A 21,337-nucleotide genomic window follows, 5' to 3' on the forward strand; every position below is an offset into this window, starting at 1 on the left:
AATGTTAATCAAAATATTCATGAAATTAAATTCAACTTTCAATCCAAATAACCTTTTTTCGACGAAAAAGATCACATGTTCGCATCACATGTCTTGTACAAAATGGCGGCGGCTTATTTTGTTTGTTGACGCTACCGATCTTTCATTGTATTGAAGTATATATAAGATATCAAATTCGGTCAGAATTGGTATTCTTTAACTGTGATATACAAGCTTCCTGAAAACCTCTATATGTATTGGTTAAACGTAGCTTTACGGGGGGAAATGAGTTAAAAGACAAAAAAAATATGATTATCACGTGATTGTCTATGCCTGAAAGCATTGTTCGGCCTGGCTACGGGGATGCCTCAACACATTGTTCGGCCTGGCTACGGGGATGCCTCAACGCATTGTTCGCCTTGAAAGGGTTAATTAATACAGGGACAAATACAAAATATTAGTGATGTTTTAGCATAGACATGTGTTTGCGAATGGAGTAAAATAATTCTGAAAAATATTGTACGGCATGTATACATTAATTTAAAAGCATCAGTTTGGTATATTTAATGCAAATATTACAGATTTGTACATAGCAACCAGATATAAGAAAACCAGACTCCGTGCGAATATTGAAGTTTTTTAATTTTTTGCGACGTCATGATATTTTTATTCAATCCCTCATATATTTGGAACCAAAAGTTGCATATGAAAAGTGTAGATTTTTTCTACTTTGACCTTTACTCCTGATCAGTGTTACATAAAGTTTTATTCATTATAATATATATTTGGTACTTTTTATAGTCAAAAAGGTACACATGCCATTCCTAAGAAAAACACTATTTCAATATTTTCTCAACTCAGCTATAACTTAGTTCATATAGTACTAGGAACAAAATCTATTTAAAGTAACTTTATTCATGCCTATTTCATAGTTTTTATTCTATTTATTTAAAAGAAACCCTATTTTATGATTTATTTTCTTTGTAAAACTGATGAAAATGTGATACAGGAAATGTTTGGGATTTGCCAGTTAAACTGTTTGCCACTGGCCAATATGCCTCTACCGCGCGACATAAAAAAAGAGCTGTAGTTTCACTATTTGTGGTCACAATCCTTAAAGTAAGACATCATTTTAATCGGTATAGTGTACAGATTCAGAAAAGCTGAGAATTTTTTATATATCGCATACAAGGTTTTGCTTAAGGGTGCTATAAACAGTTTCGTACTAAAAACTAGGGGTATTTCCCCAGTGAGATTTACATACTGATGGAATTCCCTGCTATTTATATACCACTAAATGAAAAAGTTGATTGATTTTTATGTTCAATGTGAAAAACATATATTGAAGTTCAATTAAAATGCCACTTTTGTCAAGATTTAAAAAAAAAAAAATGTTTTTGTGACTTCCTACTATATGGGAGGCAACTCCATAAACAGCTGATTTTCACCTGTTGCAAAAAGCACTTTGATTTGTCAGGTAAGATAGCTCCTTTCGGAGCAGGCGAACGTAGGCTGAAACTACATTTTCTTAAATCAGCCGGATAAGCTCTTCGAAATACATATTATAAGAAATCTCAAATATATGCACAGGTTACTGATCCGCGTGTCCAAAGGTGGTCTGTTTTTAAGTTTTTTAGGGGGAAAATGCCTAATTTCCAGCTGATAACTTGTACCAATTTGCATGTTTAAACAAGAGATGTTGGATTTTTTTTTATTTAATCAGAAAGTTCATAGAATTATCTTTCCATTGATGTATAGATATCTATATAACTATGAATATCTGACTTCTGCATGATGGGTCCACTATTACATGCCCTGTTACAGAATGACGTCACGTAAAAAACTGTTGATTGCACCCTTAATTAACACTTTCCTTACTGAATTGTTTTTTTCCGCGACGTTGTGTGACCTGATCAAATTTCCGCGCGCAGTTTGCCTGGCCTGAATTAATTTGACGTGTGAATGGGGAAAAAATGACGTTTTAGAAAAAACGTGTGTATCTTTGTTGTTTCTCATCAAATCGGTTTCAAACTCGATATTGTTACACTTAAGTATCAAAGGAGTGTTGCAATATAAATAAATTTACATGACAATACCTACTTTTGATTTTGTTTAACCTTTTGTGGAAAGAAAATGACGTTTGATTTGCAAAATCTATTTTTTTTTGTGACCGGTTTACATTTTTGCCTCCCATCTTCTAAATTAACAATACAAACGGTAATTAACAATTTCGAGTGTTCCTTTATCGAAGTTTTATAGAAAAAAATAACTCCAGAGTCAAAATTCTAGCTTATTAGTCAGAATAAATACGAATGAAAATGGTATGTCAAATTCCGCGGCGGCCATTTTTTTACCTGTACAATGCAATCACCAGATAGGAAGTTGTGTCCCTGGATAAGTTGGAGTTGTCTTTCTTAGTCCGATGTTTTCTTTGAATTTTTGTATGAATATAGATATAAATTGACTATTGGGATCTTTTGTGGAATTTTTGATATTTTAATGGAGATATCTAATGATATTTTAATCTGGTAAAATCAAAACTTTTGAGATTAATATGTGCTTTTTTTTTAATGTGCCAATATTTTTTTCTGTTTTTTTTTGTATCAAACCACTGACTGCAAGGAAATATTAATTAAATGTAAGATGACCTGACACACTAATCCATGTTCATTTAACACTCACTTTAATAATGTGTTGATAAATTAAGTGAGACATAATTAAATGTTGAAAGACAATCATGAACTTTTAAAAATAAAATTACTTTGAAAAAGTCTATGATTTATTTTTAAAATTATTTATTATAAGTGTCCTGACTCCATGGGATGCTAGAATTTTCACTGTCTTTGGTTTTGTATTGTTCAATGATGAAGATAATTTAATGTTCCTTATTAAAAAAAAATGACAAAAATTATTAAATGAAAATGTCAACTGTAACAACAAATATAAATTATGAATATCCTTTCAACAACTTATCTGTGAAAACCTTTTCAACAAATTATGTATATAATATCCTTTCAACTTAAAAATTGTAACAAAATAACTGTTAAAGTTTAATTTTTGACTGAGTGGGAGACATTGAAGCAATGGGGTAGGCAAAGGGGTTTTCTACATTCAACACAACCATATTTTGAAACCTTTTTTCCTGTGTACCTTTAATATTTACCCTAGCCCAGCATATGTGACACCTTATCTTGTTTCCCAAAGTCTACTGGTAAACAGAGTTAACCTACATGTGTTTGATCTGTCTTGACCTGGTAGATTTCACAATATGACATACACTGTGTCTGACGCTACCAAAACCCAAAGTTTGATGGCCCATTTCTTTGTTTTAGGAGGCATGAATTGCTTGAATGCATCCCTCACTTTGTAAGGTATCATGAATGGTCACCTATCGTTTGGGGACATGTTGGTCCCTCATTTTTGTCAGTTAAGGGGGTCTTTTATTTCTGAGTTTGTAAGATACATCATTATTAGCCTCCCATCTTTGCTCACCTCGCTGGTGCGTATCAGTGAAGTGAAGATACCTTATTATCTGCATAATTACGTCCATTTCTTTGAAAAATTAAGAGACCATGACTTATATTTTTAATAACTTTAAACATGATAAAACCTTCAAGTGTTGGGATTAATAAATTTCAGGATAAAAACAATCTATGTACATTGTCAGAAAATATAACATTTTTGTCCTAAATTCTAAAGCTCATACAATTATATTTTATTTTCCGTCAATGTACATATATATTGAATATGAGAATAATTGCCTGTTAATATAAAAATATTTTTTACTTTAATTATATATGTGTGTGGCTCTGATCTGGCTGCGGTTTAACATCTTAGATTTGAGATGATTATATTCACATTTATATATGATTTATAAAAACATTACCGGTTTCATGTTAATTATCAAATCATTGCAATATTACTTTGCTCTTCATGGGCCCTTTAATTAGAATAAAAATATCTTATCTCTGTAATCAAAATATCCTATCTTTGGAATAAAAATGTCTTATCTTATCTAATTATAACTATCAATTATTTGGTTGTGAGATAGAAACATCTGGAAAAAATATCCTTCTTTGGGTCTCATATGTTTTGTGGACCAGTTACTTCTGGGATGAATGGGGAAGACCGCTTTCAAATTTCAAAATATAAAATTCTTGGTGCCATCAGTCATTGTTGGGGGACATATTTACATCTGCCAGCTGTAATTTTTTTCGTCTGAAAGTTCGCTGACCCCTTCTCTTTCAACATCACTTCAGGAGTGATCATGAAATCATCACCGATGTCATTTTGAGGTCAATGCATTTCATACCGTTGACCAAGAAGATCTACTTCTCCCACCGAAAATCCCTCAAACTCGTTCTCAGAACTATCGGACATTTTTGTCTCAGAATGTTACAGACACGATACAGACCATGAAACGACATTTTACTAATATTTACTATAATTTTGCGTCCTTGACATCGGCAAGTGAGAGAGGAATGTGATTGGATTGTTTTATTTAGAACTTCCATAAAAGGAGTGCGACCTTTTGCACTCGTGGGGAAAATCCAATTACCGCGCCGACGGAAGTCGGATTATTACTTGATTTTATTCTCCGTGCAATTTTTAAAATCGTTTTTCGTAATTTGTATCATAATGTTAATCAAAATATTCATGAAATTAAATTCAACTTTCAATCCAAATAACCTTTTTTCGACGAAAAAGATCACATGTTCGCATCACATGTCTTGTACAAAATGGCGGCGGCTTATTTTGTTTGTTGACGCTACCGATCTTTCATTGTATTGAAGTATATATAAGATATCAAATTCGGTCAGAATTGGTATTCTTTAACTGTGATATACAAGCTTCCTGAAAACCTCTATATGTATTGGTTAAACGTAGCTTTACGGGGGGAAATGAGTTAAAAGACAAAAAAAATATGATTATCACGTGATTGTCTATGCCTGAAAGCATTGTTCGGCCTGGCTACGGGGATGCCTCAACACATTGTTCGGCCTGGCTACGGGGATGCCTCAACGCATTGTTCGCCTTGAAAGGGTTAATTAATACAGGGACAAATACAAAATATTAGTGATGTTTTAGCATAGACATGTGTTTGCGAATGGAGTAAAATAATTCTGAAAAATATTGTACGGCATGTATACATTAATTTAAAAGCATCAGTTTGGTATATTTAATGCAAATATTACAGATTTGTACATAGCAACCAGATATAAGAAAACCAGACTCCGTGCGAATATTGAAGTTTTTTAATTTTTTGCGACGTCATGATATTTTTATTCAATCCCTCATATATTTGGAACCAAAAGTTGCATATGAAAAGTGTAGATTTTTTCTACTTTGACCTTTACTCCTGATCAGTGTTACATAAAGTTTTATTCATTATAATATATATTTGGTACTTTTTATAGTCAAAAAGGTACACATGCCATTCCTAAGAAAAACACTATTTCAATATTTTCTCAACTCAGCTATAACTTAGTTCATATAGTACTAGGAACAAAATCTATTTAAAGTAACTTTATTCATGCCTATTTCATAGTTTTTATTCTATTTATTTAAAAGAAACCCTATTTTATGATTTATTTTCTTTGTAAAACTGATGAAAATGTGATACAGGAAATGTTTGGGATTTGCCAGTTAAACTGTTTGCCACTGGCCAATATGCCTCTACCGCGCGACATAAAAAAAGAGCTGTAGTTTCACTATTTGTGGTCACAATCCTTAAAGTAAGACATCATTTTAATCGGTATAGTGTACAGATTCAGAAAAGCTGAGAATTTTTTATATATCGCATACAAGGTTTTGCTTAAGGGTGCTATAAACAGTTTCGTACTAAAAACTAGGGGTATTTCCCCAGTGAGATTTACATACTGATGGAATTCCCTGCTATTTATATACCACTAAATGAAAAAGTTGATTGATTTTTATGTTCAATGTGAAAAACATATATTGAAGTTCAATTAAAATGCCACTTTTGTCAAGATTTAAAAAAAAAAAAATGTTTTTGTGACTTCCTACTATATGGGAGGCAACTCCATAAACAGCTGATTTTCACCTGTTGCAAAAAGCACTTTGATTTGTCAGGTAAGATAGCTCCTTTCGGAGCAGGCGAACGTAGGCTGAAACTACATTTTCTTAAATCAGCCGGATAAGCTCTTCGAAATACATATTATAAGAAATCTCAAATATATGCACAGGTTACTGATCCGCGTGTCCAAAGGTGGTCTGTTTTTAAGTTTTTTAGGGGGAAAATGCCTAATTTCCAGCTGATAACTTGTACCAATTTGCATGTTTAAACAAGAGATGTTGGATTTTTTTTTATTTAATCAGAAAGTTCATAGAATTATCTTTCCATTGATGTATAGATATCTATATAACTATGAATATCTGACTTCTGCATGATGGGTCCACTATTACATGCCCTGTTACAGAATGACGTCACGTAAAAAACTGTTGATTGCACCCTTAAACAACTAAGCTTCTAGGTTACATAGATTATTTTCAATCTGTTTCAGGTAAATGCTTAAAATACATTGATGAACTAGACTTTTGCAAACGCTTAACTGATTTAAAGAGTTATCTCCCTGAACCAAGGTCTAACCCCTTAAACAACTGAAAGGAAACAACTTTATCATATTTACTTCTTCCCCTTTTGGACAAAACTGGTTTTACACCTGACTTCACATAGGGCTAAAGTGCATTGCAAATTATGTCTGAACAGTTGAAAAGAAAATAGGGGAATAAGGAACAAATATATTAACTAAAATTTATTCAATCTGACACACAAATAAATCAGTATATTTCAATCATGCATTTCTCATGCCTTGTTTCACATATTTCTCATGCCTTGTTTCACATATTTCTCGACATATTTACAGCCCAAAATAATATCATTTGGTTATTCAAAGAGAATGAATGGTAGCTAGGCTTTTAGTGTATATGTCCTCAAGATGCATTTATCTTAAGTATCTTCAGTAACATGAGTAATTAACAATAACATGTACTACATCATGCATACGAGAAAAATAAGCACCATGTCAAACATTCATATCTCAGGAGTTTTCTCCCCTTGTCAAACAATCTAATCAACAAAGAGTTTTCTCCCCTTGTTCTGGAATAACTTTTCTGTAGTCATAGGTTACACCCATATGTAATTTACAAAAAATATAAAATCTGAATTGATTATTGAAGACATATAAGTTTGCTAAATTAACAAATAAAATATATAAATTTTGGAGATATTATCAATTTTATTTTTAAAAATTCAAAAAAATAAATTCAAAATGAAATAAAATGGTTTTAGACAGATGTTTTTTAAAATGACATGATGTTTATTTTAAGCACAGGGTGACTGTTGAAATGTACAACCTGATACTTCTAGAGTGTCACCATAATTAATGATTTCTCCCTTATATCTTAATCGATTCATTTCTGTAAAAACAAGAACAAATAACTAAATGTATATATTTTTAATTGTTATCTGTTCATTCCTGAAATTTCGGTGGTTTCATTTTGGAAAACAAAAAAAACAAATGTTCTATTCTTTTATATAAAAAATACTATGCCACATATTACTGTAAGAGCAACATGGTTTTTTTTTGCATTTTAAACTGTTTTCTATAGTATAGCATGAGTCATTTGAAAAAAAATATACATGTTTGTTAAAACACTTGGTTTGCAGGGAAACAATTAAAAAATGGCAAAACAGACTGGTCACACCCTGTAATATATGCTTCATTGCTTATTCATCTTGAAGTTTTAGAGATGAGTTTGAACTTATACTAAATGCCAGCTTTTACATGGACCAATCTGCATGGCCTTAATTGTTTGAAATAACAGCAGGCCTTAATATCTAAACAGGGAAAGGAATAATAAAAATACTTTTTTTTTAAATTATATTCCAATTTTTTGGACAGCCAAAATTCAAATTAGGTCTGTTTCACATTGTAATACAGACATCAAAACTAACTTGACGTTAGTTAATATTCTTAAGAAAACGATCCGAAACATTTTAATTTTACAGATTTTTTTCAATAACTCAAAATAGAATTTTGACCAACAAAGTCAAGGGTTTAAGGAGGTAGACCTAGGTTAAGGGAAATAACTCTTAAAATCATCAGTACATTTATGTCAACCATTTTTTAAGAATATATTCTAAGCTTCTAGGTTACATAGATTATTTTCAATCTGTTTCAGGTAAATGCTTAAAATACATGGATGAACTTGACTTTTACAAACGCTTAACTGATTTAAAGAGTTATCTCCCTTAAGAGTCAGTCAGTTATATGAGAAACTTAAAATAGGTTGAATAAAATTTTGTAATAACTGCTGTTATTTTGAAGGGAGGTTTCATCTTCTTCAAAGGGTTAACACACAACAAGATTATATCATTAAAAGTGTTAAATATAAAACAAATTATAAAAATCATTCTGAAAACTGCAACAAAAATGATTATCTTTGAACAGATTTTGCATATTTCACAATAACACAACACATGACATTATTTGTAAATAAATCTGCATATTCATACACACAAATACACTGTGCTTAAAAATATCCTTGAAAGTGTTTAATCTGATTAAAGATCAGCATTCATGTATGTACTTTTAGCCACGATTCAAACCGTGATCTTTAATGCAATAATTTACTTTCAATTTTACTTTTAAATGCAGTGTTACAGTGATACCTTGGCTTTGAACTCCTTTAGAAGGAGGACGTCCTGATATTTTGAAATAAGAAAAAAAATGTCAGAAAAGTACATTTTCGTATCAATAATCGATTATTTCGTTTATTAAAGAGCAATATTGTTTATCTTTTAAAGTTACAAGATCTTCAAAATTTTAAAGAAACCTGCGTTATCAAAACAGAACTAAACAATTTTCAGTCACAGAACCAATATAGTGACTCCCAATACAGGTATCTAGGACAACATGAAAGTTAAAGAAATGACTTTTCAAATTCAAATTTATCTATACCTAATATACATATTCTCTTTACAAATCTATCTGATAACTATAATGACGAGTAGGTTTAAATTCTTGTGCAATAAAAAAAACTTTCTGATAATTATGACGTCTAGGAGCTAGAATTCTTGTTCAATGAAAATATGTTTATTGTGAGCACCAATTGAAGTTACATTTTTAAAGAAAAAGAAAGAGGCTTGTGGATTATCCCTATTATCATAGAATGTAACTAATACACCAAAACCAATAAGAAAAAATCTTTTCCCATTAAAAAACAATGAAGACTTAGTACCATTAGAACAAAGATTTAAATACACCATGACAGGACAACAAACACAATACATTGATGATGATACTGGGGAAAACAATTTCATGTTACACTGTTTTTTCTGTATCACCATCCTTGTACAAATAATATGAACCCAGATCATTATTAAAATACAAATAGTTTAAATATGCTGTTGAAAAATATACACCTGTAAATTCTAATTCTCTTGTTGATATCAACATAATGATTAAGTTGGTACCCAACACCTTCCCTAAAATTAATTTGTCTCTTTTTATTTTCATAAAATTTTGACATAGTATTTACTTTGACCAAAATATAAAAATTTCAAAATCATTTGATCCAATAATTTTAATAAGTTTACTTCAATGATTTATAAAGAGAGAATTTGAAAAAAATTTAAGGGTTGCTTGTAACATACAGAAATACTTTAATAAAGCAGAAATTGTTAAAAAATCAATTCAAATCAGGATTTTTTTTTCTGATATTAGCTGGTCCATAAAATATTAAAAACTTAATTCTTATAAATGTTGATATAGAAATGTACAGAAAGTTGATAGGTGTTTGTGCAGCATAATATTTTCAACAGGATATTTCAACTAGGTGTAAATGGACTGTCAACTCTGAAGGGAAATAACCAACAGTATTATGGGGCTAAAAAAGATCATACAAAAATACAAGGTCAATGTTAATAATACAAGTGAAACTGCGAGCTACTGCTCACTGATGATACCCCCGCCGCAAGTGGATAATATTAATAGTGTAAAAATATGCAAGTGTTCGGTAAACAGGAAGTTGTCAAGTGATAAATCTGAAAACGCATCACACGGTATAGCTGACTTATATAAATCCTGAAACCAAATTTCAGAAATCCTTGTATTGTAGTTCCTGAGAAAAATGTGACGAAAATTTTCAACTTGGCTATCATGTGTAAAATCATACAAGTGTTCGGTAAACAGGAAGTTGTCGAGTGATGAATCTGAAAACGCATCACACGGTATAGCTGACTTATATAAATCCTGAAACCAAATTTCAGAAATCCTTGTATTGTAGTTGCTGAGAAAAATGTGACGAAAATTTTCAACTTGGCTATCATGTGTAAAATCATACAAGTGTTCGGTAAACAATTTTCAACTTGGCTATCATGTGTAAAATCATACAAGTGTTCGGTAAACAGGAAGTTGTCAAGTGATGAATCTGAAAACGCATCACACGGTATGGCTAACATATATAAATGTTGATACCAAATTACAGAAAGGGTGGATGTGTAGTTCCTGAGAAAAATGTGACGAAAATTTTCAACTTGGCTATTATGTGTAAAATCATACAAGTGTTCGGTAAACAGGAAGTTGTCAAGTGATGAATCTGAAAACGCATCACACGGTATGGCTAACATATATAAATGTTGATACCAAATTACAGAAAGGGTGGATGTGTAGTTCCTGAGAAAAATGTGACGAAAGTTTCATGGGACGGACTGACTGACGGACGGACGGACTGACGGACTGACGGACGGACTGACGGACAGACAGAGGTAAAACAGTATACCCCCCCTTTTTTAAAGCGGGGGTATAAATATTAAAATGTAAAATAAAGTGCTTGTTATCACTGAATGGTAAAGATTGGTTGGTAGTAAAAGTGAATATACATTGTTTATTGTATAAAACAATAAAAAAAAACTTCATCAGCAACATTTAATATTGGCAAATTTCCAATGAAGTTATTTACATAAAGTTATTGGCAAATAAAAATAGAAAATGACATCATAGTTATGTCTGGCAAATGTCCAACATACATTATTTAAAAACATTTTAGATAAGATAAGGAAAAAAACCTCCATCAGCAACATTTTATATTGGCAAATTTCCAATGAAGTTATTTACATAAAGTTATTGGCAAATAAAAATAGAAAATGACATCATAGTCATGTCTGGCAAATTTCCAACATATATTATCAACTACTATTCTATACAAAGAAAGATAACTCCAATTGAAAATTAATTGCTATTGCACAATATTGTGCAATTAGATATTTCTTGCTATTGTGCAATACTGTGCAATTGAAAATTTCTTGCTATTGCACAATACTTGATATGGAATCCTGATTTGGACCAACTTGAAAACTGGGCCCATAATCAAAAATCAAAGTACATGTTTTGATAAAGCATATCAAATAAGCCCAAGAATTTAATTTTTGTTAAAATCAAACTTAGTTTAATTTTGGACCCTTTGGACCTTAATGAAGACCAATTTGAAAACTGGACCAAAAATTAAGAATCTACATACACAGTTAGATTTGGCATATCAAAGAACCCATTTATTCAATTTTTGATGAAATCAAACAAAGTTTAATTTTGGACCCCCATTTGGACCAACTTGAAAACTAGGCCAATAATTAAAAATCTAAGTACATTTTTAAATTCAGCATATCAAAGAACCCCAAAGATTCAATTTTTGTTAAAATCAAACTAAGTTTAATTTTGGACCCTTTGGACCTTAATGTAGACCAATTTGAAAACGGGACCAAAAATTAAGAATATACATACATAGTTAGATTTGGCATGTATCAAAGAACCCCAATTATTCAATTTTTGATGAAATAACACAAAGTTCAATTTTGGGCCCTTTGGGGCCCTTATTCCTAAACTGTTGGGACCAAAATTCCCAAAATCAAACCCAACCTTCCTTTTATGGTCATAAACCTTGTGTTTAAATTTCATAGATTTCTATTTACTTATACTAAAGTTATGGTGCAAAAACCAAAAATAATGCTTATTTGGGCCCCTTTTTGGCCCCTAATTCATAAACTGTTGTGGCCTCAACTCCAAAAATCAAACCCAACCTTCCTTTTGTGGTCATAAACCTTGTGTTTAAATTTCATTGATTTCTATTTACTTATACTAAAGTTATTGTGCGAAAACCAAGAATAATGCTTATTTGGGCCCTTTTTTGGCCCTTAATTCCTAAACTGTTGGGACCAAAACTCCCAAAATCAATCCCAACCGTCCTTTTGTGGTCATAAACCTTGTGTCAAAATTTCATAGATTTCTATTCACTTAAACTAAAGTTATAGTGCGAAAACCAAGAAAATGCTTATTTGGGCCCTTTTCGGCCCCTAATTCCTAAAATATTGGGACCAAAACTCCCAAAATCAATCCCAACCTTCCTCTTGTGGTCATAAACCTTGTGTTAAAATTTCATTGATTTCTATTCACTTTTACTAAAGTTAGAGTGCGAAAACTAAAAGTTTTCGGACGACGACGACGACGATGCAAGACAACGCAGGACGACGACGCCAACGTGATAGCAATATACGACCAAAAACTTAAAATTTTTGCGGTCGTATAAAAACAATATTTAATTTATTAAAATTGTTAAACAAGGATTGTGTGATCCCAGCCGACATCTTTCTCTTATTTGTTATTTTTTTAATTTGTTACTAATAGATACAGATTCCTACACTGCAACAAGTGTATTACGATATTTCTCCACTCGAGACAGTTAAATTTTATTATTTAAAGCGCGAGGCTTGCCGAGCTCTTTAAATAACTAAAATTTAACTGTCGAGAGTGGGGAAATATCGTAATACACGAGTTATAGTGTCAGAATCTGTTTCTCTAATGATTTTTATCCTTCTTTTCAAAGATTTTCAGAAACTTGTGTTCTTTATATGGGACGTCATCAGGCATGACAGGTGTCATATGGTATTTTGAACCCCCTAAAAATTGAACCCGGGGTCAAAATACTATGCGGTAAAATGACCCCGGGGTCATTATACCGCATGGTATTTTGACCCCGGGGTCATTTTTCACATATGGTATTTTGAACCCCCCTGCGGTATATTGAACCCCCCTGTTTTTGATAACAAGAGTGCACACACAGAAATGTCTCTCCTTCTTTACTAATCATTGATATTATGTTGATACTCCTAAATCTAAAGCTTTATTATGACTGTCACATAGACTTAACATGAACCATAAAAATGAGGTCAAGGTCAGTTGAACCATATGCCAGGCAGACATGTACAGCTAACAATGCTTCCATACAACAAATATAGTTGACCTATTGCTTATAGTTTAAGAAAATAGACCAAAACACAAAAACTCAACACTGAGCAATGAACCTTGAAAACCAGGTCAAGGTCAAATAAAACCTGCATGACTGACATATAGATCATAAAATATTTTCATACACAAAATATAGCTGACCTATGACATATAGCATTAGATAAAAAGACCAAAACTCAACAACTTAACTTTGACCACTGAACCATGAAAATGAGGTCAAGGTCAGATGACATCTGCCCGCTACACATGTACACCTTAAAATCATTCCATACAACAAATATAGTAAACCTATTGCATAAAGTATGAGAAAAACAGACCAAAACACAAAAACTTAACTATAACCACTGAACCATGAAAATGAGGTCAAGGTCAGATGACACCTGCCAGTTGGACATGTACACCTTACAGTCCTTCCATACACCGAATATACTAGACCTATTGCTTATAGTATCTGAGATATGGACTTGACCACCAAAACTTAACCTTGTTCACTGATCCATGAAATGAGGTTGAGGTCAAGTGAAAACTGTCTGACGGGAATGAGGACCTTGCAAAGTAGGCACATACTAAATATAGTTATCCTATTACTTACAGTAAGAGAGAATTTAACATTGCAAAAAATCTGAACTTTTTTTTCAAGTGGTCACTGAACCATGAAAATGAGGTCAAGGACAATGGACATGTGACTGACGGAAACTTCGTAACATGAGGCATCTATATACAAAATATGAAGCATCCAGGTCTTCCACCTTCTAAAATATATAGCTTTTAAGAAGTGAGCTAACACCGCTGCCGCCGTAGCCGCCGCCGCATCACTATCCCTATGTCGAGCTTTCTGCAACAAAAGTTGCAGGCTCGACAAAAAGAATGGCAGATAATCTAATTGTCAATTTTTTGGCTATCATTTCTTTTAATTTGAGGTTTTGAGTAGGGGGTTCAATATACCGCAGGGGGGTCAAAATACCATGGCTATGTAAAATTTTGCAAAATATCTTTTCCAGTATGCTCAATACATACAAACAATTATTGGAGTATGATTACTATGTTAAGAAATTAGAATAGCTTGAATTTTTGAAATTCAAAGTCTATAGTAGGGGGTTCAATATACCGCAGGGGGGTCAAAATACCATGGCTAAGAAAAATTTTCAAAATATATTTTCCAGCATGTTTAATACATATAAACTACTTATTGGAGTATTATTACTATGTTAAGGAATTAGAATAGCTTGAATTTTTGAAATTCAAAGTCTATAGTAGGGGGTTCAATATACCGCAGGGGAGTCAAAATACCATGGCTAAGAAAAATTTTCAAAATATATTTTCCAGCATGTTTAATACATACAAACTACTTATTGGAGTATTATTACTATGTTAAGGAATTAGAATAGCTAGAATTTCTGAAATTCAAAGTCTATGGTAGGGGGTTCAATATACCGCAAGGGGGGGGGGGGGGGGTTAAAAATACCATGGCTGAGAAAAATTTTCAAAATATATTTTCCAGCATGTTTAATACATACAAACTACTTATTGGAGTATTATTACTATGTTAAGGAATTAGAATAGCTAGAATTTCTGAAATTCAAAGTCTATGGTAGGGGGTTCAATATACCGCAGGGGGGTCAAAATACCATGGCTAAGTAAAATTTTCAAAATATCTTTTCCAGTATGTTAAATACATACAAACTACTTATTGGAGTATTATTACTCAGTTAAGAAGTTAGAAAAGCTTGAATTTTTGAAATTCAAGGTCTAAAGTAGGGGTTCAATATACCGCAGGGGGGTCAAAATACCATGGCTAAGTAAAATTTTTAAAATATCTTTTCAAGCACGATTAATACATCTGTACATACAAACTTCTAATTGAAATATTATAACTATGTTAAGGAGTTAAAAATTTTCAAAATATCTTTTCCAGTATGTTAAATACATACAAACTACTTATTGGAGTATTATTACTATGTTAAGGAGTTAGAATAACTAGAATTTTTGAAATTCAAGGTCTATGGTAGGGGGTTCAATATACCGCAGGGGGGGTCAAAATACCATGGCTGAGAAAAATTTTCAAAATATCTTTTCCAGTATGTTAGATACATACAAACTACTTATTGGAGTATTATTACTATGTTAAGGAATTAGAATAGCTAGAATTTCTGAATATCAAGGTCTATGGTAGGGGGTTCAATATACCACAGGGGGTCAAAATACCATGGCTAAGTAAAATTTTCAAAATATCTTTTCCAGTATGTTTAATACATACAAACTACATATTGGAGTATTATTACTCTGTTAAGGAGTTAGAAAAGCTTGTCTTTTTTAAATTCAAGCTCTAGAGTAGGGGGTTCAATATACTGCAGGGGGTCAAAATACCATGGCTAAGTAAAATTTTCAAAATATCTTTTCAAGCATGATTAATACATCTGAACATACAAACTTCTAATTGAAATATTATAACTATGTTAAGGAGTTAGAATAGCTAGAATTTTTTAAATTCAAGGTCTAGAGTAGGGGGTTCAATATACTGCAGGGGGGTCAAAATACCATGGCTAAGTAAAATTTTCAAAATATCTTTTCCAGCATGATTAATACATACAAATTACTTATTGCAGTATAATTACTATGTAAAGGAGTTAGAATAGCTTGAATTTTTGAAATTTAAGGTCTACATTTGGGGGTTCAATAAACCACAGGGGGGTCAAAATACCATGGCAAAGTAAAATTTTCAAAATATCTTTTCCAGCATGTTTAATACATACAAACTACTTAGACTACCATAGACCTTCAATTTTAAAAATTCCAGCTTTTTTTAATGCGCAACATAGTAATTATACTCCAATTAGTAGTTTGTATGTATAAAATATGCTGGAAAAGATATTTTGAAAATTTTACTTAGCCATGGTATTTTGACCCCCTGCAATATATTGAACCCTCTACTATAGACCCTAAATAAAAAAATTCTAGCTATTCTAACTCCTTAACATAGTTATAATACTCAAATGAGTAGTTTGTATGCATTTTACATACTGGAAAAGATGTTTTAAAATTTTTAATTAGCCATGGTATTTTGACCCTCCTGTGGTATATTGAACCCCCTACTATAGACCTTGAATTTCGAAAATTCTAGATATTCTAACTCCTTTACATAGTAATTATACTGCAATAAGTAATTTGTATGTATTAATCATGCTGGAAAAGATATTTTGAAAATTTTACTTAGCCATGGTATTTTGCCCCCCTGCTGTATATTGAACCCCCTACTATAGACCTTAAATTAAAAAATTCTAGCTTTTCAACTCTTAACATGGTTATAATACTGCAATGAGTAGTTTGTATGTATTTTACATACCGCAAAAGATATTTTAAAATTTTTACTTAGCCATGGTATTTTGACCCCCCTGCGGTATATTGAACCCCCTACTATAGACCTTGAATTTCTAAAATTCTAGCTATTCTAATTCCTTTACATAGTAATTATACTGCAATAAGTAATTTGTATGTATTAATCATGCAGGAAAAGATATTTTGAAAATTTTACTTAGCCATGGTATTTTGACCCCCCTGCGGTATATTGAACTCCCTACTATAGACCTTGAATTTCTAATATTCTAGCTACTGCAATTCCTTTTACATAGTATATATACTCAAATAAGTGGTTTGTATGTATTTTAGTTGCTTGAAAAGATAATTTGAAGATTTTACTAAGCCATGGTATTTTGACCCCCATACCATGGTATATTGAACCCCCTACTATGGACATTTGATTTAAAAAATTCTAGCTATTCTAACTCCTTAACATGGTAAAAATACTCCAATGAGTAGTTTGTATGTATTAATCATGCTGGAAAAGATATTTTGAAAGTTTTACTTAGCCATGGTATTTTGACCCCCCTGCGGTATATTGAACCCCCTACTATAGACCTTAAATTAAACAAGAGTGCACACGCTGAAATGTCTCGCCTTCTATACTAATCATTGATATTATGTTGATAGTCCTTAGTATAAAGCTAAGCTTTATAACAACTGTCACATAAACTTAACATTAACCAAGATAACTAAACATAGACCAATGAACCTTGAAAATGAGGTCAAGGTCAGATGAACCATGCCAGGCAGACATGTACAGCTAACAATGCTTCTATACAACATATATAGTTGACCTATTACTTATAGTTTAAGAAAAATAGACCAAAACACAAAAACTTAACACTGTGCAATGAACCGTGAAAATGAGGTCACGGTCAAATAAAACCTGTGCGACTGACATAAAGATCATAAAATATTTCCATACACCAAATATAGTTGACCTATGGCATATAGTATTAGATAAAAAGACCAAAACTCAAATACTTAACTTTGACCACTGAACCATGAAAATGAGGTCAAGGTCACATGACATCTGCCCGCAAGACATGTACACCTTACAATCGTTCCATACAACAAATATAGTAGACCTATTGCATATAGTATGAGAAAAACAGACCAAAACACAAAATTTAACTTTGACCACTGAACCATGAAAATGAGGTCAAGGTCACATGAAATCTGCCCGCTAGACATATACACCTTACAATCATTCCATACAACAAATATAGTAGACCTATTGCATATAGTATGAGAAAAACAGACCAAAACACAAAAATTTAACTATAACCACTGAACCATGAAAATGAGGTCAAGGTCTGATGACACCTGCCAGTTGGACATGTACACCTTACAGTCCTTCCATACACTGAATATACTAGCCCTATTCCTTATAGTATCTGAGATATGGACTTGACCACCAAAACTTAACCTTGTTCATTGATCCATGAAATGAGGTCGAGGTCAAGTGAAAACTGTCTGACAGACATGAGGACATTGCAAGGTACGCATATATCAAATATAGTTATCCTATTACTTATAATAAGAGAGAATTCAACATTGCAAAAAATTTGAACTTTTTTTTCAAGTGGTCACTGAACCATGAAAATGAGGTCAAGGACATTGGACATGTTACTGACGGAAACTTCGTAACATGAGGCATCTATATACAAAGTATGAAGCATCCAGGTCTTCCACCTTCTAAAATATAAAGCTTTTAAGAAGTTAGCTAACACCGCCGCCGCCGCCGCCGCCGCCGGATCACTATCCCTATGTTGAGCTTTCTGCAACAAAAGTTGCAGGCTCGACAAAAATTCTAGCTATTCTAACTCCTTAACATGGTTATAATACTCCAATGAGTAGTTTGTATGTATTTTACATACTGGAAAAGATATTTTAAAAATTTTACTTAGCCATGGTATTTTGACCCCCCTGCGGTATATTGAACCCTCCACTATAGACCTTGAATTTCAAAAATCCAAGCTATTCTAACTCCTAAACATAGTAATAATACTCCAACAAGGAGTTTTAAATTTATTTTACATATTGGAAAAGATATTTTAAAATTTTTACTTAGCCATGGTATTTTGACCCCCCTGCGGTATATTGAACCCCCTACTATAGACCTTGAATTTCGAAAATTCTAGCTATTCTAACTCCTTTACATAGTAATTATACTGCAATAAGGAGTTTGTATGTATTTTACATACTGGAAAAGATATTTTAAATTTTTTACTTAGCCATGGTATTTTGACCCCCTTGCTGTATATTGAACTCCCTACTATAGACCTTTAATTTCTAATATTCTAGCTACTGCAATTCCTTTTACATAGTATATATACTCAAATAAGTGGTTTGTATGTATTTTAGTTGCTTGAAAAGATAATTTTGAAAGTTTTACTAAGCCATGGTATTTTGAACCCCCATACCATGGTATATTGAACCCCCTACTATGGACATTTGATTTCAAAAATTCTAGCTATTCTTACTCCTTAACATAGTGATCATTCTCCAATAATTAGTTTGTATTTTGCTTGCTTGAAAAGATATTTTGAAAATGTTACCTTGCCATGGTATTTTGACCCCCTACCATGGTATATTGAACCCCCAACTATAGGCCTTGCATTTCAAAATTTCAGCTGTTAAGTCTCCTTTACATCTATATATATAGTTATTATACTCCAAATAGTAGTTTGAATGTATTTACCATGCTGGAAAAGATGTTTAGAAAATTTTACTTTGCCATGTTTTTTTTACCCCCCTACCATGGTAAATTGAACCCCCTACTATACATCTAAAGACCTTTAATGCTAAAATATCTAGCTACTGTAACTCCTTTTCATATTTATTATACTCCAATAAGAAGTTTGTATTTATTTTAGTAGCTTGAAAAGATGTTTTGAAAATTTTACTTTTTAGATTAACTGAGCCATGGTAATACGACCCCCTCCCCCTTTTTTACCATGGAGAATTAAAACTTAAGTCTACCATTCTACATAAATATTACAAATTTCAAAGAATTAAAGTGTCCAAGCTACATGGTCTAGTTATAATGCTTTCAGAAGTTTTTTGATTGAAATTTTGTTGGTTAAGACTTCAGAGCACTTATACCAAGCAAATATTTTTCTTTTAACCAATCATTGAAAATTGACCTCCCCTTCTAGTATGAATGATTTTTAATATTTGATTAGCTTTTATATAATGTTAAATGTTTTATTAATCATCTAGAATGAAAAAAACAGGGGGGTTCAATTTACCATGGGGATTCAATTTTCCATACAGGGGGGGTTCAATTTACCATAGCGGTATTTTGACCCCGGGGTCATTTTACCATGGGGTTCAAAATACCATATGACACCGCCTTTTTTCATGGCGTCACAATAGGAAATTCAGAAGAAAACAAAACATTTAGACGTCATAATCAAATTTCGACTAATCATTTGCCGAGAACAGATTTTTCACTAGTGAGGAGAAATATTTTTCTCACACCGGTCAGGAAATGTGAAAATAGCACAAAAATTAGAGAATATGTGTTCTCTGTATCATTCCAACTTAAAATATATAAAACAAAACCTGTTGAATAGGATAATACCTATAATTATCGGTATCTTTTGTCTGTATGTCTTCTACTTGTTACTGTAAATCAGGTGGTATAGTCCGTTTTAGTGACCCTGGTTCTGTTGGTTCAGTCATTTTTTACTCTTATTCTGACCTACATTGGTGCAATTTACCAGGATTAAATTTTTAGATAACATTAAATATATTTTGTATACCTGTAGTTCTTGGTATCTTTATCTGTATGTCCTCTACTAGTCTCTGTAAATCAGGTGGTATTGTCCGTTTTAGTGGTCTATCTTCTGCTGGTTCAGTCATTCTGTCATATGAAATCTACTCTTCACTTCTCGTTATTTAAACAGTCAATCTTTAAAGAGCTTTTTATTGGACAATTACTGTGAAAATAAAAGTAAAAACAATATATGTATAAGTCATCCCAAAATAATTATCAACAAAATATATCTAATTTATTGCAAATGAAATTAGCCATGTTAAAATTGTGTGTTGAGGTGTGTACCTCACCTGTGTATGTGTTGTAACCAAAAATTGATTGACTAAAAAAATCCTTCATTCTACTACCCATCATGCCCATAAAAGAGGGTTGTAATGAAGTACCTTCATGATGAATAACGGTAAAAATTCTTGCCAAATGACTTTAACAGTAATTTTTGGTGTATGACAATCTAATGAACACTTTCTTTAAGACCATAAAAACATCAACTGATTGTGACGAATTACGTGTCTTTTTCTTCCAAAAATGACAGTACTTAACGATAATTATTTGTATCCTGATTGAGAGTAATTTCTCGCAATTTGATTGGCTGGTATTGTCCTAGTAATTTTCTGTACAATTTTTTATTATGTCAATTGGATCCCTTATTTATAACATCAATTGGAATAATCTCCCTTATACCATTGACCTAATAAAATTTGGACAACACTTATAGGGCACACCCCTACCACTTCGACTGGGTTCCCTTTGGCCGGAGGTACTACTTCCAATCGCGTCAGGAATGCCGTAAAGTGGTTTACTGTCGCAAAATTTCTTGGCAATGTTGGTTGAACTGGAAATGGTGGTGGGAAGGATTTATGTTCTTTGTATCTTACTTCTTTTAACTTTA

The 21,337-nt window shown here is 32.1% G+C and overlaps 1 protein-coding gene across 1 annotated transcript in view; it reads right to left on the reverse strand.

Moving 5' to 3' along the window:
* Nucleotides 1–20,614, reverse strand: part of LOC139504446 (uncharacterized) — a 59,380-nt gene extending 38,766 nt beyond the window's left edge. Inside the window, exon 1 of the mRNA XM_071294531.1 lies at nt 20,435–20,614. Coding sequence (XP_071150632.1) covers nt 20,435–20,534 — 100 coding nt within the window. The 5' untranslated portion in view covers nt 20,535–20,614. The remainder of the gene's footprint in view (nt 1–20,434) is intronic.
* Nucleotides 20,615–21,337: the final 723 nt, after the last annotated feature.

The sequence above is a fragment of the Mytilus edulis genome, chromosome 14, assembly GCF_963676685.1.
Source record: "Mytilus edulis chromosome 14, xbMytEdul2.2, whole genome shotgun sequence".
NCBI classification, from domain to species: Eukaryota; Metazoa; Mollusca; class Bivalvia; order Mytilida; family Mytilidae; genus Mytilus; species Mytilus edulis.